Source organism: Hevea brasiliensis, chromosome 8 (genome assembly GCF_030052815.1).
Source record: "Hevea brasiliensis isolate MT/VB/25A 57/8 chromosome 8, ASM3005281v1, whole genome shotgun sequence".
In the NCBI taxonomy this organism is placed as follows: domain Eukaryota; kingdom Viridiplantae; phylum Streptophyta; class Magnoliopsida; order Malpighiales; family Euphorbiaceae; genus Hevea; species Hevea brasiliensis.
Genome location: NC_079500.1, coordinates 16,319,175 through 16,342,655, shown reverse-complemented (window position 1 = coordinate 16,342,655; position 23,481 = coordinate 16,319,175). Strand labels below are relative to the sequence as shown.

General features: G+C 32.6%; 1 protein-coding gene across 4 annotated transcripts; it reads left to right on the top strand.

The window, feature by feature from the left end:
- The first annotated feature begins 11,737 nt into the window (after positions 1–11,737).
- Positions 11,738–22,166, top strand: LOC131169094 (nucleobase-ascorbate transporter 4-like). 4 transcript variants are annotated; one of them, XR_009150615.1, is made up of 14 exons: positions 11,738–12,095; positions 12,333–12,436; positions 12,525–12,704; positions 13,383–13,483; positions 13,570–13,645; positions 13,817–13,876; positions 19,859–20,043; positions 20,192–20,288; positions 20,422–20,508; positions 20,606–20,664; positions 20,956–21,036; positions 21,247–21,324; positions 21,548–21,708; positions 21,819–21,966. XR_009150615.1 is itself a non-coding variant. In XM_058151393.1 (14 exons), the coding sequence occupies exons 1-14, from the start codon at positions 11,747–11,749 to the stop codon at positions 22,020–22,022; spliced, it is 1,833 nt and encodes a 610-aa protein (XP_058007376.1). In that variant the 5' UTR covers positions 11,738–11,746; the 3' UTR covers positions 22,023–22,166. The 4 variants fall into 4 exon arrangements, 2 of the variants coding, with proteins under 2 accessions (XP_058007376.1, XP_058007377.1); XR_009150614.1 differs by having other exon boundaries at positions 21,502–21,708; XM_058151393.1 differs by having other exon boundaries at positions 20,945–21,036; positions 21,819–22,166.
- Positions 22,167–23,481: the final 1,315 nt, after the last annotated feature.

Sequence of the window (23,481 nt, the reverse complement as noted above, 5' to 3'; positions counted from 1 at the left end):
ATCTTTGGTTCGAGATGGAGCTATTTTGGCTGAGTTGCAAGTGAGGCCAAACTCACATACAGATTTTAGATGGGCAGAAGGTAGATGAGAAGCTGATGGCTATTATGAGCAAAATCTCAGAGGGAAAAGCAACTGACTATGAGGTGAAAGCAGATGGGTGTCTGTATTACAAAGGAAGACTGTGTGTACCAGATGATGGGGGATTGAAGGCCAGTATTCTAAAGGAGGCACACACCAGTGTATATGCTATGCTCCCAGGAAGTACAAAGATGTATCATGATTTGAAGCTTCAGTATTGGTGGCCTGGTATGAAGAAGAACATAGCTGACTATGTGACTAAATGCTTGACATGTCAGCAAGTCAAGGCAGAACATCAAGTTCCATCAGGTTTGCTACAGCCTATACGCATACCTGAATGGAAATGGGATCGGGTCACCATGGATTTTGTAAGTGGTCTACCTCTCACCCAGAAGAAACATGATGCAGTATGGGTGATAGTTGATAGATTGACAAAGTCAGCACACTTTCTCGCCGATTCATCGACTACTCACTGGAGAAGTTAGCAGAATTGTATATCAGTGAGATAGTTAGATTGCATGGAATTCCACTTTCCATCATATCTGATCGAGACCCAAGGTTTACATCGAGATTTTGGAAGAAATTGCATGAGTCCTTGGGTACACAACTCCACTTTAGCACAGCTTTCCATCCTCAGACAGATGGGCAATCAGAAAGAGTAATCCAGGTAAACAATTGAAACCAATGGAATTGATAAAAATATTGAATTAAAATGATAATAATAACATGAAATATATGTCAGGTCCTTGAGGATATGCTGAGGAGTTGTGTCATTGAATTTGAGAGAAGTTGGGATAGATACCTCCCACTGGCAGAATTTGCATACAACAATAGCTACCAAGCTAGCATCCAAATGGCCCCGTATGAAGCACTGTATGGGAGAAAATGTAGAACTCCAGCAGTCTTTGGACTGAATTGGGCGAAGACAAGTGGTAGGGCCGCACTGTGAAACAGATCGAGGAGAAAGTAAAGCTAATCAAAGCCAATCAAGGTTGCCTCGCATGCATGTAAATCCTATGCCGACTTGAAGAGAAAAGAAATAGAATATGCGGTTGGCGATAAAGTGTTCCTCAAGGTGTCACCGTGGAAGAAAGTACTGAGGTTTGGAAGAAAAGGTAAGTTAAGCCCTAGGTTCATTGGCCCATATGAAATCATTGAACGTGTGAGTCCAGTGGCCTATAGGCTAGCTTTACCACCAGAGCTGGACAAGATCCACAATGTGTTCCACGTGTCCATGCTCAGAAGATACCGCTCAGATCCTTCACATGTTATCTCCAGGGAAGAAATTGAAATACAACCGGATTTGACATATGAAGAAGAACCTCTACGGATCCTAGCTCGGGAAGTGAAAGAGTTGAGGAACAAGCAGATTCCACTGGTGAAAGTGCTTTGGAGGCACCACAACACCGAGGAGGCAACTTGGGAAAGTGAAGAGACGATGAGGCAACAGTTCCCTCAACTGACAGATCGTAAATTTCGAGGACGAAATTTAAATTAGAGGGGAAGAGTTGTAACACCCTCCCGGTAGCAACTCTGTACATTCTACTATTCCGGTGACCGGTGTCGGTCCGGACAGCTAGAACGTCCGGGAAAAAATATTTAAACTAAAGTCAGGAACCATGATTAACTCAAATATTAATAAGAAAAATTTAGTAAAAATTTTAGAAATAAAATATAACCAAGTCAAATGAGCCGGTGCCCAAGCGATGAGTAACCAGAGGTAAGTTGCGGTTCTCGCAACTAGGAGCCCTAGACCCAGGGAAAAATTCGTAAAATAATTTTTGGGACTCCAGAGAAGGGTCATTGAGGTTCCTATGGCATTAAAATGCCAAGAAAATATTTAGAAAAATTTTTCAATCGGTACAAACAATTTTGACCCGTTAAGCCAAACGGAGGGCATTTTGGTCATTTCGCCTTCAGAGACGATTTTTGGCCGACTTGTCCAGTTGAGTAAATAATTATTATGACATAAAATGTGAATAAACATTACTAAAAATTAAATTAAAAATGAGTAGAGATGAAAAGAAAAGAAAAATCAAATAATGCAAATTATGACATCTTTATGATGTCATTTACAAGTCCCCACCAATTGTATTCAAACAACCATTTAACTAACTAATAAAAGAGATAAATAAAGACCAAAGAATTAAAAAAAAAACAGCAGCCATCTTCTTCCTCCCATACCAGCCGAAACATGCCCTAGACCAACCTCCATTGATTTTTCAATCAAAGCTCAATTTCCCTCTTTATTTCACCTTAAACCCTAGACACCTTTCACTAAAAACTTGTCTATACCTCTTGGGAAGTGTTTGGCAGCCAAGAAAAGGAAAGAAAGTGAAGTTAAGCTTGGGAAAATTCTGCCCTACAAGAGGTTAGTGCACATATATACTTAGAACTCTTTATTTTCATGTTAAAGACTTAAAAAGGAGTAAGAATTTGAAAGCCAAATGAATGAAATTTATGTGTATGCATGCCCTGAATTTTGGCAGCCCTAAGGAAGGGATAAGAGTGATTGTTTTGATGGACTTAAAGTGGACTAAAGATCATGATTAAAGAATATATACATGTGGATAATGAATTAGTGAGTTAAACTAAGGTAATATGAGTGAACCTTGAATTTGGGCTAGGGTTTGGGGGTGAAAATTTGACTTGGCTTATGAAATTGTTAAAGAACACTCTAATGGTCAATTAGTGACCATTTGAGGTAAGTTGACCATAATTTGGACTGAAATATAGCATGGCAAAGTGAAATGTGTAGGCTGCGTAGTGACAGCAGCAATGAGGCTGTGATTCCAGCCCACTTGGACAGCCATAACTTTGGTTGTGCAGGTTCAATTGGTGTTTGGCCAATTGGACATGAAACTAGACTTATAATGGCACAATTTTTCTGAAGAAACCATGTCCAAAAGACCAAAGCAAGTGGACCAAAAATTGGTCCCAATCCGGATACCCTGCAAGCAAATTCTGCAGAATGACCAAATGAACAGTAAGGCCATAACTCACTGTAGAATGGGTCAATTGACCTGAAATTTTTACAGCAACAAGTTAAGACACAGACAAACAACTTTCATGAAGAAACCTACCCCAAATTATGTCCAGAACCTAACCAAAATGACAGTGGCAGTCACTGTTCATGGTACTGTAGATTTGGTAAATTCTGCAGAATTGAAATCCGGCCAGCTGTGGTTTTTGAACCATATCTGGAGCTACAAAACTCCAAATGGAGTGATTCAAAAAAAGAAATTCAACTAGACAAAATAAGGAACAACTTTCATGTTTACCATTTCCTCAAATTCCCACTGCAACAGTGCCTAATGGAACAGTAAAATTGGGTTACAAAAACTGAAAATTCTGCTTCCCTTGGTTTAAGCCTAGAAATGGTATTAATGGTTAATGCCAACAAGTTTTCAATGCAAAATGTGGTATGTTGGGAGTGTCAAAACTAATATACCTATTTTCTATCCAAAAGTCAACATTTTTGTTGACTAATAAAGTGAATAGTGACACCAAAACTTGAAATTCAAAAATTGAAGAATTCAAAAGTATCAAATGCCCTAGTATACCTAACTAGATTGATTTGGATAGTTTGGCATGCCAATAGGGTTCAGTTAGCAGTACTGCACATGGCATTATGCCATTCTGTGATTTTATGGCTTTTAGCCATTCTGACCTTGTGTTGATATTTGGCCTTGTGCCTATTGTCATTACAGCTTATTAGCTGTTCTGTTGCACACCGGGAGATGCACATGTGACCGATGGTGTGACGGCCCGAGTACTAGATACCCAGTGCCAGTTTACCCGTTATCCAGTCCAGTCGTTCAGTATAGGTTACTTGGGCAATCAAAAGAATGAAAGTGAATAAAGTTAACGAAATAAATGATTGTAACAAGTACAAAACAAGTAAAACATCGATACATTCAATACATATTTATTTTTGTTATTTCCTTTTATTTTATTATTGCACCACTAAGCATTATTGCTTAGCGCGTTGCTTTTGCCACGCGTAGGTTCTAGAGATACTGATCGTGAGCCCAGTAGACCGCAGACTGGGTGAGTCCATCCTGCAGCTCTGCATAGTGTCCGTGTCACCTCACCCTCCACAGTGCATTGGTAGGACACTAGGTTTCATTTTGATATTTTGTAACAAATTTTTTATTTTCTCATATGTATTTGAACTTATGTAATGTATTTTGATGTTCATGTAAATAATGAAAATTATGGTTATGAATGTAAAATTTGAGTATTTATTTATTGTTTGTATATGAGTAACATGAGAAAGGAATGTTTGAGTAATGGAAAGGTTGATGAAATCATTCTGAGACTTTGTTGATAAATGGAGTTGAGATGATTGAATATGAATATAGGAAGTGTTTTTCACAGGTTCCAAAGAACTGTTTTCTCCATTTTTAGCCGGTACTCTGCCGGATTTTCTTAAAAATTTTCGGAACCTCAAATAAATAATAATTTCGATAAATGGCTTAAATAAATTATATTTCATGAATTATATTCAAAATTATGACAAAAATTGATTAAGGTAAAATAGAGTGTGCCGATACACCATGTGACATTGCTTACTCGGATATACTGTACACGGGTAAGGGGTGTCACACAAATAACACCCATGACAATTCATCAATTAAGAATGCAATATATATAAGTAATGCATGAGCATGCCTGAACATATAATAATATTGAAATTATAATTAAAATTAATATTTTACTCACAAACTCAACCGAAGTCACTGTAGTGGCTAGGCGGAGGAGGAAGGCTGTCCCGGCTCATTTGACAATTTTATTACAATTATTTAATACATTTTACTCAATACAAACTGAGAAAAGACTAAAGATGCCCTAAGTAGGGCCGACAATCCAGCAGAGTCTCCCCTATACCTAGAACCTACCTAACCTGCAAAAGGGCTTAAAACACACTTCTATATCCACAAACTCAATCACATCACATAGCCCCTCCTAGGTCCATCCAAACAGTCATCAATCATAATATATAAAATTACAGTTTAGTCCTCATAATTGACCCTTTTGCAAAAACTACCCAAATAAGCTCTAAAAATTCTAAACTTTGCCCCGCGGTCCTTAGCAATATTACTAAATTAATGCAAAAAGAATTATAATTTTCTAAGCTACTATGAATATTTTATAAATTTTTAATCTAATTCAAGCACTAGGCAATTAAGAAAAAGTAAGGTTCGGGCTTACCTATGCCGATTCTGACCTCGGAAACGCGCTCGGGACGTCTGACAATAGTGGAATAGCCAAAATCTCAACCCAATTCCAAGACTTTTTTGGTAGCCTGTCTGTTTAGCTGGAAATTTACAGACCCAAGTAACCGTTGAATTTCTGCGAATTGAAGGTACCTACACTAAGCCCACAACACGGGGGTTAGTACATAATTTTTACGAAATTTTCTAAGCTCATTTAGTACTCGAAAAAATACTACGAAGTTTTATGAGACCCACCGAAAAATGATGTCGGAAAATTTTGAAATTTATATTGCCGCGAAGCTCTTGACGAGTGGAGCGCTCCGGTACTCTTGGTTTTCTCGTGGGGTTCATGGTTTGTGAGAAATCTAGCCCAAAAGTCGAAATTGGCTAAAACTTCCCGGACAAAAATTGGGCAAACCGCTGGATGAATTTGGTGTTCTTGGTGTCTATGGAAAGCTCTCGAGGTGTAGATGTGTTTTGGCACAAGACCCGGTCCAAATGGTGGCCGGATCGGTCGAATTTTAGCCTGGAAGCTAAAACGGTGCGCTGCGCACTGGGTGATTTTCGCGCTCCTTTTCCGGCGTTTTAGGCGATGGCAGGCGACAGGGAGGAGCTGAGGTGGTGCGCTGGCGAGGGGAGGAGGGCTGGGTGGCGACTGGCCGGCGTGGGGAGGAGGGAGGAGAGAGAAAATAGGAGAGAGAGAAAGAGGGACAGGAACGTGCGGGGAGAAAGGAAAAACAAGAAGAAGGCCGATCCAATTCGATTGGTCTGATCCGGTCCTGTTCGATTCGGCCGGTCCGATTCAGGATACAAAATTTTAAATTTTACTTTGCCTTGGAACCGAAAACAAGGCCCAAAAATTTCGAAAAAATTCTAGAAAACTCAGAAAAATTCGTAGAGTCCAAATATATTTTTAGTTTTGCCACGTGGCCTTTAAATTAATTTTTAAAAATCATCAAAGTTTTATATTTTCGAAAAATCAAACCCGATTTTTAAAATCCGAAAAATTTCAAATAATTTTCTAAAATTTAAATAAAATAAAATATTAATATTTACCAACAAAATAATAAATTTAAAAATTAGAGGTGTTACACTAGCACTCCCAAGCCGAAAACTAGCAAAATCATCTTCCAAAACATACCCCAAAGCTCCAAAGCACAATCCAAACATATAAACACCTTCCTAAGGCCTAGAACAACTTGAATTCTTGCTCAAATCTCACATGCAACCATTTGGAGTTTGAATTCAAGGTTAAAACAAACTTCCATCAACATAAAAATACAAAATTCTTAGGCTTAACTAAGGAATTAACCATTCTAGGTCCAAAAACACTTGGACTTGACATAAACAAAAACAATACTTCATTCCACATCCAAAATACATCAAAGAAAACATAATTTCATTCAAAAACTCAACATGCAACTCTTTTTCCAAAATCGAAGACTTAAAACCATGTAAAAATCACATGAAATTCAAAATCAAAACAATCTCATACACTAGGTGAATTCTTCTTAAAACCCAAAAGAAAGAGAAATTATCTCTTCCCTTGAAATGGAGAAAGAAGTGAATTGACAATTCTAACTTCAATCCATGTTCACCAAGCTTTCCTAAAGAAGAAATCAAGCTTTACCATTTGCAATCTCTAATAAAATCTCCTTGAAAAGTCTTTTGCATGTCTACCAAGTTGAGAGAGAAAGAAAAGTGAGAGTTCAAGTTACTTTTGTATCAGAAAACAATCTGTTGGTTATTTATGCCCTTACTGTTAAGGAATTTTCAACTGCCAGAAGTAATAATTTCAGCTGTCGAAGTTCATTCTACCCAAAAAAATGAATTTGAACAATAAAAAAGATTTCAACTGTTAAAAGTCTATATTTCAACTGCTGAAGTTTCTTCTGCCCAGAAGTTGCTTAAAACTTTTCTTTGAGCAAAACTATTAAAATATTTTTATTTTTAAATACATTTTGAAAACATCATACATACAAATACATGCACTTCTTACCACCATTCCCTTGCCTGTGGAATCTTCGAATTCGTCAGAATATTCCATCAAGGATAAAAATTCTGACGTCAGAAAATGACGGGTGTTACAAGAAGAATAATTTGTCAGGTAGTAACTGGTCCTTTTTCATTTTAGATGACAAAAGAAACCATCTATAATACTTTTATTTCGGAAATTTATTATCTCTGTATCCCGCAAAAGAGTTTAAATCATCAAATTTCGAAAAACGAATACGCTTACCAAACTCTATTGATAGAAGATCATCACTCATATTTGAATATTCAAAGTCTCCAACTAAAATGAGTTAATGATTCACATTGTATTTTAAATACTATAGCCTATTTGTGTTTATTAGATTATATTATTGTTAATTAATGAATTAATAAGTATTAATAATTAAAAATTATAATTAATTAGATATATAATAATAAATTTTAAAACATATAAAAAAAATCAATCAAATAAATATATATATATATATATATATATATATATATATATATATATATATATATATATATATATATATTAGGTTATTGTAGAGGAGAGGAGAAAAAAAAGAGTGGATGGAGAGAGTACAAGGGAATTTTGAGGGAGACAAATGAAAAAAACAAAGAAATTTTTGTCCTTAATATTTTTTAAACAAATACTTTAATTAATTTATTTTACCAAAATTTAAATTTTTTTAGATAAAATAGTAATAAATAGCCACCTCACCGGCTGCTGACTTGGGACAATGGTGGGAGAACAGTCACATCCAAAATTATTGAACACTGACAAAATCTAAAATATAATAGCCCTTTAAATATTAAATAAGTCTCTACTAAAAAATTTATATTTTATTGCAAAAAATTAATGCCGTCAATGATGGAAAATTTTAACTTTGCAAATAGAATGGCTCAAATATATTGTGTACAATATCGTATTAAATTATAAAACTTTTGTATTGTTCGTTCTTTTGTTATTGATTATTACTTTTAATTATTTAAATTTTATAATCATACTTTATTTATTTTCTATAATCACGTACGTTATCGACCACTCATTCAAATTTTATATTTAATTTAATTTAATTAATTTTAATATTTAGAGAAATTAATTCACACATTTAAAAATTTTCTTTCTAACTAACGATCTGAAAAAGACATAATAAAATGAATATATTTAAAAGGAAATAATAAAATGTTATTATTGTTGTCATCATCAGACCAATAATTTGCCTAAAAAAATAGAAATATTAATTCAATTTGGTCATTTTTAATTGAAAAAGTAGATTAATTAAATTGCAAGTTGGTTCAATTTAATCCATTAAGCCAGCTGCTCTTATTCCATTTTGAACATACTGAAATCCAATAATGCAACGTCATGCGAAGAATATTCCTAATATATTTCTATTTTAATTTCAAAAAAAATATTTTTCTATTTCAGCTTTTTTTCAGTTGACCAACACGAAGACTCTGTGACGTTGTTGCAACCCAAATTATAAGAAAATTATTTGCCAACTCCTTACGGTGTAAGGATTCCATGTAGGATATATTACATAAAACAGTAATATGATAGCAGGTGAATATGTATATATGTATGGATTTCAATGAGTGAACATGTATGTGGGTAGATTTTAATAAGTGAATATATCCATGTACATGGATAGATCTCAAAAATTCATAATCACTGAATATTTTATCTAATTATTATTTATTTACAATTTCATGTTAAATGTTGACATAAAATTACGATGATACTATATAATTTCTAGACATGAAAAAACTCATCTTGAAGCACTTTAAAAATTTATGCATTTTATTAAGTTTGATCTTCACATGTATCAGTTTTTAAATGAACCGAAAAATAATTAATTTTCAATTTTTAAAATTTAACTAAAATTTAAAAAGCAACTTCACTTTTTCCATTAAAATAAAAAGTTAGCTTTCCAACTACTTTAAAATGAAAAATAATAATTTTTATTTATAATAAAATTAAAATATAATTTCTTAATTAAAATTAAATAACTACTTAACTTTAATGATAAAAAAATTAATTGTACTATTATAAATAAATGAACAATATATATTAAAAGAATTAAAACTAAAATAAGTTTTTAAATATATTTAATAATTATTATTTTTTCTATTATGAAAAATATGAATAATTTTCTATTTTTTAATTAAAAATTTTTTGGCTATTAACATGTGAGTGTATTTTTCATGTTAGTCTTAGTTTTCGTAAAAAATAAAAAATACTTCTACAAATAAATTGAGCCAAAGTATATATTTATTATTTTTGCCTAAGTATTTATCATCTTTTATTGAATATTAATTATCTTTTCCTAAGTATTTATTATCTTTTATTATTATGAATATTACAATTATGGAGAAGAGCGAGTTAATCCCTTCATATGTGTCAACTCAGACCATATATTTATATTGGTTATATTTTTTTTTGGAAAAAAAAAAGAGGGAAGTTGGATGCTTAGATGTTGGCTCCCCAAATGCATGGTTGAACATATGGGGATAACTTCATCTTATCTAGGCTGCATTATAGGCAATATTGCTAGTGACTAAGCCGTAACTTGTGAGTTTTTAGCATTTGGGGAGAAGAATCTTTTGATGGCAATACAAGCAGAAACTAGAGGGCATCGATGTTGTGTGTGCTTCAATTAAATTGGTGCTCATTAGCTTGTGAATAGTTTTAGCAAGGTCATCCTCTTTTTCATAAATTGATCCATTGGAGGAATAATTTGAATTTTTTTTTTTTTATTGAAAATGAGAGCAGAGCTCAGGAACAAAACAAGTTAAACAGCCCTCTCGTGGGCAACACCCACAACATCATGCAATAACAATGAGCAGATTTTTGGCGGAGGATCATCCAAAATATGGACACCAACAGGTAGAGACGAAATCGAACCAGCAAGCTAGTGAGCATACATATTGTCTTCTTGATAAATATGAATAACACTAACATTTCAATTAAATCGAAGAAGATGGAAAATAGAATGAACCACTGGCCGAAGAGTAGCAGGAGCAGGACAACAACCCTAGACAATTCAATATGCACTAAATATATTATAATCCATTATTTTTATTTTCCATTAGTGCATGTATACCAAACTTAAGATTGGAATGGCCAAGAATGATGGTGACTAATAATAAAGGAAAGTTATAGACTTTACGAACTCGTAACTAATTGTAAATGTACGAGAAACACTCAATTTAATAAAATAGGCCTAACTTGTTAGGTGAGAAAACAAATCTATTAATTGACTACAACGTATGCTATTGAACAGAAAAGTGAAACATTTATTGTTAATCGGTAATTATATTTAAATGTTCTAATTTTGAATTATGTATTTTAATTTTTAAAATTAAAAGTAATTATATTTAAACCTTTAAAATTATATTCAAACAATTTGGTTGTAATTGCTCGTAACTTTAAAAATTATAATATGTAATTTAAAATTAGAATGAATTAGCGAAAACGTTTAATCTTTTCTAACTGAAATTTTCAATTTAATAATACCAATAAAAATTTCAATTTAATGAGTTATTTAAATTTAAATTATTTAAAATTTTGTATTATAAAAATAAAATGAATTATAAATACTTTAAACTAAACAGATCTGAGTGAAGTAACAATTAACTCTGTAAATGACTCAATATTGATGAGTGTGGTTGAAGTCCAATTAAGAAAGTAGTTGGCCAACTCATCTACCATTGTACATTAACAACCAAGTATTATGTTACGTCAATAACGCAAAGTAATTAAGCACATGCTTCAAATTATACCACAACCAACAAAATTAATGTTCCCTAAGGAATCACCACAACTTCATTGGGCTCATTTTATAGTCAACTCTTAAGTCATTTTATATATAATGTTTGCTCAACTCATTACTTAGGCTCTAACTCAAATAATAAAAAATATGAAAAATATTTTCAGAGAAACATTAGGCTTAAAGAAGGAAAATTATAAAATTTAAGGTGGAAAGGATAACATGCAAGCATGTCAAAAGGAAATTTATTAAAAATTTAGCAGTTCTCCAAGATCATACCCTTCAGCAAACTTTATTGTAGGAGAATAAGGTGTCCAAAAATATTAAATATTAATAAATTCTAAAATAATATGAGCTGTCAACGTGCATGTGATGCATGGAAATTAATAATATTTACTTTTAGTCTACGAATCAGGCCAATTCAATTGAAAATTTATTGAGTGTTATCACTTATTATAAATAATAGTTGTAATTTGTAAAATCTATATGTAAATTTGATATTTTATATATGTAGTCTACGATATATTAAATTCACTTCAATTTTATTACTAATATTAATTTTAATTAGTCTCATCATAAGAACATAAAAAGCAAAAGATTTTATCTAACATTTTTTATGGATATATAGGGAGAGTGAGAGAGTGATGGGTTGCAATAGGGGAAGAGATTAGGAGTGTGGAAATGTTGGTCAGCAACTGCAGTTGTTGCCAACATATACCTCCTCTGGACTACTTCCCAACATGTCCTCCTTCCCATCCATTCCATTGTTGCCAGTGCGTCCCTAGCTGCCATTTTTGCCAACAAAATAAACTTGCATTTGGTTACTGCGTCCCTTCCTGTTCCACTTGCCCAGTTCTGCCAACTGAACGTGGACCAAAAATTGAATCAGGCAGTGGCGGAACAACCGAATCAGGCAGCAGCAGAACTGAGACAGGCAGCAGCAGAACAACTGGAAGAAGCGGAGGAGGACCCGCCGAACGTGGGACAGAAGAAATTATCCAATTTCCCATTCCGGAAAATCCTTCCTGGAGTAATCTCTCTCACTCTCCCTTTTTCTCTTCAAGTGCAAAACATATTTCCGTCGAATCACCTATACATGCAACTTTTTTTATAATAAAAAATATAGTTAACACCATTCACATTATTTGCATTAAGTTGCCTAAACTTCATCTAATTATTTTAATTGTGACAAAAATTTAATATGGAGTGCACATACGAGATAGTCTAATGGAAATTTTGGGTGAATTGAATTGAATTAATTCATCAGGTAATCCAAAACTTTATGGTTGGGGATTCCAGCACTTTGTAGTTAATGTGGGGAGTACAGTGATCGTTCCGTCTGTGATGGTCAGTGTGGGCGGAGGTGGCAATGTAAGAATAGTTAAATAGTTGAATATTTTTATTTGCATTGACCCATATGATGGAATTGAATTGAACTGATTGGATATCTACCTACCAGGTAGAGAAAGCGAGGGCGATACAGGCGTCGCTGTTTGTAATGGGAAATACACTTTTGCAGATTTGTTTTGGTACTCGGCTTTCTGTGTCGATGGAAACATCCCAAGCTTACACTATCCCTATAATTTCCATTGCTTTATCAACTTACAGTAATTTTAATAACTCACTCGATCCCCATCAGGTCGGTTGGCTTTTTTTGTTTTTAATTTAATTTTAATTTGAAATTTAAAATTAAGAAATCACAATCTTTAACAACTTTGGCATCATTGAACTACTAAAGATTATGGAGAGATTGCTAGGAAAAGACATTATTAGAAGAGACAATTCATTAATATTTTACAAATCTTCATATAAATATTTAATTTAACAATTTTTAAACTCATTTTTATATAAATTTCAACTCTAGCCTATATTAAATGCAACCAATTCAAAATGCATGACCTGTTACCATCACCAATTACCAATAGCACAACAAATGAATTAATATCATAAAAAGTTCAAAATCTCACATTTTTTTAATATATATATATATATCAATTTAAATTAAATAAAATCTCGTGAGTTTTCAATTTAAATTAAATAAAATCACCATTAATTTTATTGAATTTTTAATTTTTTTTAATAAAATATGGGCAAAGTTAAAATATATATATATATATATATATATATATATCAAAATTTCATACTTTGACAATTAATGGATATTTATTTTAGTCAAATCACAATATATTTCTTTTAAACATTGCCCGTATTGCAATACATGTATTTTTATTATTAGCCTAACAATAATCGAGCGCTTGTCCTCCCACTATTGAATATATTTTGATCAGCTTTTATTGAGTTGATTTGCTGTGATTAGAGGTTTGAACAATTCATGAGACGTGTACAAGGGGCAAGTCTCATTTCGTCTATCTTTCAAATGGTGATTGGTTTCTCTGGTTTGGCGAAATATTTTGCAAGGTATAAATTAATTACTAGATTTGGGATGTTCTTTCATTGTTTACTTCCTCAATTGGCTTTGGTTTCTATATGTTTTTTTATGGCAGACACCTTAGCCCTCTCGCTTCTGTTCCTCTAGTAACTCTCACGGGACTTGGGCTCTACGTTCGTGGATTTCCATTGGTAAAGGCATCTAAAAAGCCCAATTCAACTACCTTTCATTTTATTATTATTATTATTATTATTATTATTATTATTATTATTATTATTATTATTATTATTATTATTATTATTATTATTATTATTATTATTATTATTATTGTGATCTTCCACTGGTTGGTTTATTGCTTGTAGGTGGCCAAGTGTGCTGAAATTGGACTCCCAGCTTTGGCTATTCTGGTTTTCTTAACTCAGGTGAGTAACATGCTTCATCATTTTTGTTCCAAGTGGTAACTTCATTAGAAGGATTCAATGGCATCAAACCTAATTGAACTTATCAGTGAATTTCAATATAGTTGATGAACTTCAATCAACGTATAAAGACTAATTTTCTTTTAGAGGTTTCGTTTGAATTAAATCCTTTATAAGAAAATAATATAATTAAATTTTTACAAAATTATGTTTGATTTTTATTTCCTTAAAAATAATTTTTTAAGTTAAATAAATTAAATTTTTTCATTTTAAAATTAATTAAATTAAATTAAATTCATATAAAATTCTAAATTCCGAATAGGAGAAATGGATTTCACTGACATCTAATCTATTATAAAGATTTAGCTAAATTTTTTGTATGCTAGTTATGTAAAATAAACATTTTATTAGGCTGTTTTGTTTATAGAGTTATATAACACTCTATTGTCATGATCCAACTCTACGTGTTAAACTGGCATTAGGATTTAGACTAGTATAAAATTTTTTAATTTTGTAGTAAATCTCATTGTTCTCTAAATTCATAACTAAGCCTACATTCAAAGAGCAACATAAAGAACAATATAAATCAATTTGGGCCAATTCAGCCCAATACCTATTATACATGCGCAACTACAAAAGCTCAACTCAATCCTGATACACAACATATATAATCCATTTAATATAATTTATTACTATTAATTAATATGAGATATTATTATGCACTAGTGTCACAATAGAGTACTAAGATTAGAATGGATAAATAATTAATTAAATAAATAAACACAATAAAAACTACCAAGCATTATCACAACTTATGGAGAAAAATGCAAGTTAGATGATAAAAGAACAATGCTTATCTTGCAACCTAAGAAACAATATTAAACAGTAATGAGTGTTTGACTAAGATAGTTAAGATATTAATTATAATTATAATTTCTATAACTATCTATTGTTAATGCAGTCATATGAATGTAAATGTACTAAACAAATAAATCACCCAATCCTCACATGATAAGATGAGTTGGCGCTATATATCATAATACATTTTAAGAGGTAACCCCATACCCTGGCTCTCTGAAATCCAACATGTTCTCTTATTCTATTCTGCGAGAGTCAGTAAAATATAGTATCATGCCTACCTCATAGTGACAAGAGTCGGTGAATACCTACCCTACCTATCCATATTCATAAGAGTTAGCGAATTATTCAAGCCGTACGTACCCTAGTATTCCACATCCATAATACATAAATAAGCACCAACTTATTCCCAAGGCGGTACAGCATAGAAAATTATAATGTAACAAATAGGCGATGCTCCTGATATAATTACTATTTACATATGTATAAGTGAATGCATGAACATGTTAGAAAATGTAAAATATGAATAATATTAAAATTATATAAAAATAGTCAATAACCAACTCACTAGCTGGTCAATTTGATTGCAGCTGGTCTGGCTGGAAAAAAAAATAAAAAGATAGTAAGTTCTGATCACTTATACAAAGAGACTAACATCTATCAATTAAAAGTAATTAAATACATCCAAGGCAATAATAATAAATCCTAGGTTTTGCCGATATTTCGATAGAATTTCCTCTATAACTAGATCTCACCCCCTATGAAGCAAATACAACACAAGTAGCAACAACAATAAAAAAAATTGACCTTAGGCCCACAATAAGCTCACAATACCCATCTAGGGCCGATAAGAATCCTAATTCTACATCCAGTTGTCCAATATCTAGTTTGAGTCCTTAACTACTTTATGGTCCAATTAAATAATTCAGTACATCAAAAATTATAAAAATATTCTCGATGGTCCTCTACATCATTATTGTATTAATTAAATTTATTTTAATTAATTTCACTAAACTATAAATATTTTATAAATTAATCAGCTAGTCTAAAATTAGGTTAAAATCACACAACTCGAGTTCAGGTTTACTTTTGTAAATTATGTCACCTGGAACGCTTTGGAACATCTAAAAATACTAGAATCGACCGTAATATTGACTATATTCCTAGACAGGCTGCCAGATCGGGCCAAAACTTGATCTCGGGCACTAGTGAGCTATTGCCAATTTGAGTATACATTTGGAATGCTAATGAGCTATTAGTGACTGATCTGCAAACAATTCATCGAAACTCTACTTTAATTACCCTACATCGGTCAATTTAGTTTAAACTGTCTATTAAGCATCTACTTCATCTTATCTCCGATCAAGGCATGGTTGTGTCAAATCGAAGCTTGCAAAGTGTAGATCATACTCCCTGGGTCCAATCATCCAAACTCATTGCCGACTGGCTATAATTTAGTTGGAAAGCCACAAAATACTCATTTTCTCCCTCCTCCAGTCACCAAATCAAGCACCACTGGTCTCATTTGAAAGCTTGTGATCCTAGGAGTTCATAGCACTTGGAATCACTAGAAAAGACCACTAGATGACAATGAAATCACATCATGAAGTTGTTATCTCACAGGCACATCTGTCTCTCTCTCTCTCTCCTTGATTCCTGTCGTAGTTACTGCTGCTTTTAGCCATCATTCATGGCCTAAGGGAAGTTGTCAGAGATTGATGGAGATGCCAAAAGCCTCATCATCTAAGGGGTCACGCCAAGAAAGGGAAGAATGGTGTGACGATTAGGGTGTCATGACTTGATTTTTAGACCAGACTGGCACTAGGACTTAGGTCAGTTTAAGGCCTCCGAAGCCTGCAATAAGCCTAACTATTTCTAATCCATTCATAAAGCCCATTCAGATAGCCCAATTTCAAAAAAAATAAATAGACAGAGTTCAGCCTTAAACTGGACTATTCAATAGGGAGCATTAACTCACCTGACTTGTAAACAAAATATAATCAATAATTTGAAAAGCTCAGCTCACCCTCACTATCCTCCAGAACAAATAAATCAACATTTGGGAGCTGAGCTCCCTCCATCAATAATAATAAACATTATATACATCTATGTAATCTCACATAATTAATCTTACAACTCTAGAATTTAATTTATTACAACCCCAAATAGAAAAATACAATTATTGGTCTATGTGGAGTTCTAGATTTAATTAAAGGACAATAACAGTAAATCAAAATATATATGCTTAAACCTGTGGGGAAAGAAAGCAGGCTAATCACAAAATAAGCCACTATTACCTGAGGAAAAATAGTTAAACAGGGATGAGCGTTTGACTCAGAGAGTAAGATATTGATTATAAATATAATTTCTATAACTATATAATCTAATGCATTCATATGTATGAAATGCACACGTTCATGTAGTTCAAACAATTTAACCAATATTCGCACAAAAGATAATTTAGAGCACGTACCCATGTGTCACATCAATACATATATGGGAGCTGATCCCCTATACAACTTTCTTAATTTAATACCTGCCAGTGAGGTTAACTCAAGCATAACTTTTACTTAATAATCCAAGTGCGGGGGCCAGCGAGATCAACTCAAAGTTGTGCTCTCTTCGACTTATCTATATATAAGGATTGGGTCCTAACGAGTCAAGCTCTAGCCGTGACTGTCCGTCCTACCCATATCCATATCTACATCATACTCACATCAACATACACACAAGGCTCCAAGTTATTTTAAGGCAACATTCACAAACAAATTCAATAACATAAGCAGTAAAAGATCGTGCCTAGCATTTAACTAATATATACATACACATAAGTGAATGCATGAGCAAGCCTTGAATATAAATTAATAATATTAAAATTACAAATAAAATCAATATCAAACTCATAGATTATCTAAGTATTGCTAGGGTGGCTGAGAAAAAGAAAAAGGTTAACTCGGATCACCTAAACATTTATGTTCAAGAATTTATCAATAATGAATAAAGCAAAGAACTAAAGAATCAAATATATCCTAAATTTATGCCAGAAATCCGGCATAATTTCTCTTGTACTTAGGACCTACCTAACTTGCAAAACAACCCAATTAACACTTCTTAATCCAAAGGCCTCAGGCTCACAACACAACAACGATACAATGCCCCTCCTGAGCCTACCAAACCAAACAATTCTCACATAATTACACATTTTAGCTATTTAGCTTAAAACTAACATTTTGCAAAAATTATCTAAATTAACCTCAAAAATTCTATAATTATTTTCTGCAGTCCTTAACAAGGCCATTCTACTATTGCAATTGAAAATATAATTTTCTAGCTACCCACGAATATTTTATGGATTTTTATTCTAAACTCAACATTAGGTAAAAAGGAGAATTTGAAGTTCGGGTTTGCCTACACTAATTTTGATACTTGGAATGCGTCCAAGACGTCTGAAAATGGTGGGAAGCACTACAATATTGACCCACTTTGCCAGCAGCCCGTGTGTCTGACCCAAAATTGCAGTCCTGATCACCGGTGGAATTTCTTCAAAATGAAAGCACCTATGCGAAGCTCACAATACCAAGAGCTAGAATATAATTTTTATTTAATTAAAAAGACTCATTAAAGATCAGAAAAATCACTGGCAAGCTCATGGGACCTATCAAATTTTTGATATCAAGAAAATTCTACATTGGTGTAGTTGCAAAGCTCTCGATGAATAGGACAAGCTGGTAGTCTAGGATTTTTGATAGGATTTATTGTTTGATAGAAATCTTGCCCAAAAGACAAAATATGCTAAAACTTCTGAAACTTAATTCGCACAAATCGAGAAATGATATCATGCAAACTTAGTATTTACATGATGCCCATGAAGAGATGAGCATTTTGATAGTAAGAATGTCGGAAACAGTGACCGAAGAAGAAAGCTATGGCTGTGGACAAAAGAGGAGAGAGAGAGAGAGAGAGAGATTGGGGGGTTGATCGTTTTAAACTTTAGTTTTTTTTTTTTAAATTTAAAAATAAAATTATAAATTGATCCATAAACTTTCTAGATCTTTTAAACAAGTCTAAAAAATTTTTTCAACAAGGTTCAATTTTAATTTAATATATTTAAAATTAAATAATAATAATAATAATAATAATAATAATAATTTTAAAATATCTAAAACATAAAATTTTAGAATTTCACAATCATAGAAATTTTAATTAAAAATTCAAAAATTAAATTTTAAAACTAAAAAAAAATAATCTCATGAAATATATTTATTTAATAAAATAATATTATAATAGACTAATTTATAGATTATCTATTTTTAAAAATTTTTCAGATTATTAGAGGGAGGGTAAAGGGCGAAAGGAACTTCGAGGGAAGAGGGACTACTATTGCTGTTTCGAAAAATTAAAAATTTTCCCTTTTTAACTTTTGATTTCCCAATTTTGAATTAAATCCAAAATCTTTTCAATTAGTACAATTCTAATCTAATACATTTAAAATTCAATTTCAAATAATAATCCTTTAAATTAAATTACTAATGTACTCAAAGTATTGACACAAATAAAATTATAATACATTTTAATTTATTTCTAATTAAGAATTTAAATAAATATATTGAATTACTTTCAATAGAATATAAAATTAAAATTTTTTTGAAATGAACATCTAAATTAAACACACCCCGAAATCAACAATCAAAAACAGAAATGAAAAATAAATAATCCAATTAAAAATTATAAAATTTATAATTTTAAATTAAGGTTATTACACTCTAATTGCCAATATAAAAAAAGAAAAGTATATATTAGATTAATTAGGTAGATATGGATTCCAAGTAATGAGGTATAGGAATTTGACATTATGTTTCACTTAAAATATGAATTCAAGTTCACAAACGATGCAAATTAAAGTTCAGCGATTACCTTGAAATCCAATATAAATTAAGTGACTTTGATGAAAGCCTGATGTGGTTTGTTACCTAGTTGGATGAGATATATCATAAATGAGAAGGGAAAAATTACAAGAAGTTAGCTTGAGAGCACATAACACATATTGAAATGTATGTTTAATTTTCAGAATGGTTTTACCTAATGCTCTTGGTGTTCTATCTTGTTGGTAATCAACGTTTATTGCAGTTTCTTCCCCGTATATGGAAAGCGAAAAAAGAGATAGCTGGTCAAGTAGCAATCATACTTTCTGTTGCAATTGTATGGACCTATGCAGAGATTTTGACTGTGGCTGGTGCATATGATAATACAACTCAAGAAACACAAATGAATTGTCGTACTGATAGTTCTGGGCTCATTGGTGCTGCTCCTTGGTAAAGCTTAAATTCCACCAACTAATTTTAATTCATCTCTACTGTGATTTTGCTGGTTTAGTACTTGTTTGAAAGTTATGCTTCAGTCAAGTGGGGAGCTCCAGATTCAGTAAAACTATCAGTTATATTTTTGCTTCACTCTATGCAGGATAAAGAATCCACATCCATTTCAATGGGGAACTCCCATTTTTGAAGCTGGCGATGCTCTTTCAATGATGGCTGCTTCCCTTGTAGCTGTTATTGAGGTTTTTTTTTTTTTCATATAAGTATTTCTTCGAAATTCATTGATCCTTTTCAATAGTTCGTTGAAAAAGATCCTCTATCCATGAGGCCACCGCTTTATCTTCTTGATTTGATTTTATTTTATGTTTTTTCCAGTCTTCTGGTACATTTTATGCATCATCAAAATTAAGCGGTGCTCCTCCTATACCTCCCTATGCCCTGACTCGTGGTATTGGCATTCAGGTGGAAGTGATCCTGTGATGCTGTATTATTTTCTCTTAAGACCCCTTTAACATTCTGTAATTCTGCATCTCTTGATTCAACTTTTATCAACATCCAGGGAATTGGAACTATGATAGATGCAGTATTTGGCGCAGGAAATGGCTCCACTGCTTCAGTGTAATGACTTTAAACTTTCAAAAAATCTTATGTATTATGTTTTTGTTTTTGTTGGAGAAAAGTGTTTTTACTTTTTACATACAAGTTTTTATAACATCTAGATTGATTTGGATTTGGTGCTATATATGGCTGTCCATCCACAATTGCTGACATAAAAATTGCAGGGGGTATTGAGTTGGTGAATGTCCTACACTTATAGCAGTAGCAGTCTTTCTTCTACTACTGCTATGAGCTAATTATTATTGTTGTTATTATTATTATTATTTTTTGGTACTTATAGGGAAGATGCAGGTCTTTTGGGATTAACACAAGTAGGAAGTCGGAGGGTCGTTATAGTATCAGCAATCTTTATGGTTTTCCTTTCCGTTTTAGGTGTAGTATTCCTCATACTGCAATATTTTACATTTTTTCAGCTTTATCTAGTCTGGATCAATCTACTTACATTTGTACTTCTATTGAGCTTTAAGTTTCTTTTTTTAATCTCATTTCTGCTGAAACAATGTTGCACATAGGGTCCTTGGTACTATAAAATTTTGTTCACTCGATGTAATATCTGATGGGGTCATAATCTGTCTCTAACAGGAAAAGTTGGGGCTTTTTTCGCTTCAATACCACTGCCAATTGTGGGAGCCCTCCACACTGTCCTCTTCCCCTATGTGGGTATGTCTCTCCTTTCTATTTCTCAGTCAAAGATATATTTGAATTTTGCATTTTCATTAATTAAATAGTTGCAAAGTAATGTTTACTGTGATAATCTGATGGATTTTTACAAGAGAATAGAAACAAGTGAAAGTGATGATGAATTTCCTAACAATCTCTTTCAACTTGATCATTTAGAACACTGAATATTGCTGAAAATCAACGTAATGAGCACTTATTGCAGCTTCAGCTGGGCTTCAATATCTCGAGTTCTGTAACGTGAATAGCTTCAGATCAAAGCTCATTCTAGGCTTTTCTCTCTTCATGGGCCTCTCTGTGCCTCAATACTTCAAGGAATACGTTTTTCTTTCTGGTCATGGACCTGTTAACACAGGAACCACCTGGGTACGTGTGTTTCAAATGTAGCTTTCTGTTAATTGTGTAAAATATAGCTCATTAAACAATTTCAGATTCATAATTCAATGATGAAGCTCTTGTGATTTCTTTGCTTCCAGTTCAATGACATAGTGCAAGTGATTTTCTCATCCCCGCCAACTGTTGCGCTTATAGTTGCTTTCTTTTTGGATCGGACTCATACTCCTGGGGCCTGCTCGACCTGGAAAGACAGTGGCAGGTATTTGAAGGACAAATCAGATGAGTCGGAAAAGACTAAAGAAATCTATGATTTCATTATTTCACTTGGTGATATGTGCTCTTAATTCTAACACGCTGTGTCCACTATACATGAAACAATGGTTACAATTATTCATATTTTCTCTTACCAAGGAGTCTATCTTGTTGCTTTCTTTTTGACAAGTTGTGGCAATTGACATATAATAAATGTTCAAATGTTGATTTTTAGCTTTGGATCAGCCCTATATATTTGGTATTTTACATGAATAATCTATCCCACTTTGTTAGTAGTAGTATATTTATTAACTAATAACTAATCATTTTTTTTTTTTTTTAAAATGTTGGAATTGTCAAGTTTAAATCTCTATGTCATGTACTATGAGATAGATGCCCGGATACTAGCTACAATACCAATACATATCAACCCGTGAACTTTAGCTCGGTGGTAGTGGGTGTTGTCTCCAATACTATAAAGCCTCCAAATCAAATTCTAGTCAGAGTCAACCGTACCTTAGTGCTAATGCTGCTTCGTTTTGTCTTGGCGTGTCTTAGTCTCTTGCAAAATTTTCATGATCATCTGAAATATGCCAAGGAATCAGCAGTGACCATACAATTTCCATTCAATCTCCACAGTTCATAACATTTTCAAAACAGTTAAATAAATTCATTCCCATTGCATTCAAAATATTTGATTACATTCAAAAGTTAGTTCATAAACATAAAAAGCCAAAAGACCATATTATTACATATAACTTTACAACTGCTCAGTTACAAAAGTACATATGACTACAAAATTATTTACATCAACTAATTACAAGGGTATAATTAAATACCCTTACAAAAGTATCTGAGTAGTCCCCAAAATCAGCAGCTCACTATGCTGCTTTTTCCTTGCCTCTATCTGCGACAGCAAAAGAAGCTATCGCTGAGTATAAAAATACTCAATGGTGCATACTAAAATATAAAATGCATAATATAAATATTTATTATCAATTCACAGTTCAAATATTTCACAATTTTTCAAAACTCATTATGGCACAATTTTGGTCAAACAATTTAATAAACATAGTATTGCCAATCCATGCACAACTTAAGCCATGACACAAAATTTCTTATCAATGCTGTGTTGTACACCACGACAAAGCGATCTATAACCTCACTAATCGAAATCAATGAGGGAGGTGGCTAGCTAGCTAATGAGTACTCATCCGATCTCGACCTCAACTGGTAAGCCAGAGAGGGAGGAAAATAAACGATCTCAACCCTATAAATGGAGGACGAATAATGTAGTACTGTCATGCTAAGTGTGAACACAAAATCAATTCAAAATAATTTACTCAAATAATTTTTTGAGAAATCTGATCAATTCCCAAAGTCATATTTGCGATCATAAAATGGCAACACAATTCATAATTAACACAGAAGTCAAATTTTCAAGAATAAAATATTTAAACAAGAATTATTGTGCACAGACCTGATATGAGTCACCTCTAGGCCTTGACTCAGTTCTTTGTCCCTTCCGAGTCTTTTTTAGCCGAAACACAC

Bases quoted from the DNA above. Each gene is read 5' to 3' on its own strand.
- LOC131169094 (XM_058151393.1), top strand. From the start codon at position 11,747: ATGTTGGTCAGCAACTGCAGTTGTTGCCAACATATACCTCCTCTGGAC. The intron at 20,044-20,191 runs GTAAAGCTTAAA...CACTCTATGCAG, and splicing joins CTCATTGGTGCTGCTCCTTG to GATAAAGAATCCACATCCAT. The intron at 21,037-21,246 runs GTGTAGTATTCC...TGTCTCTAACAG, and splicing joins GGTTTTCCTTTCCGTTTTAG to GAAAAGTTGGGGCTTTTTTC.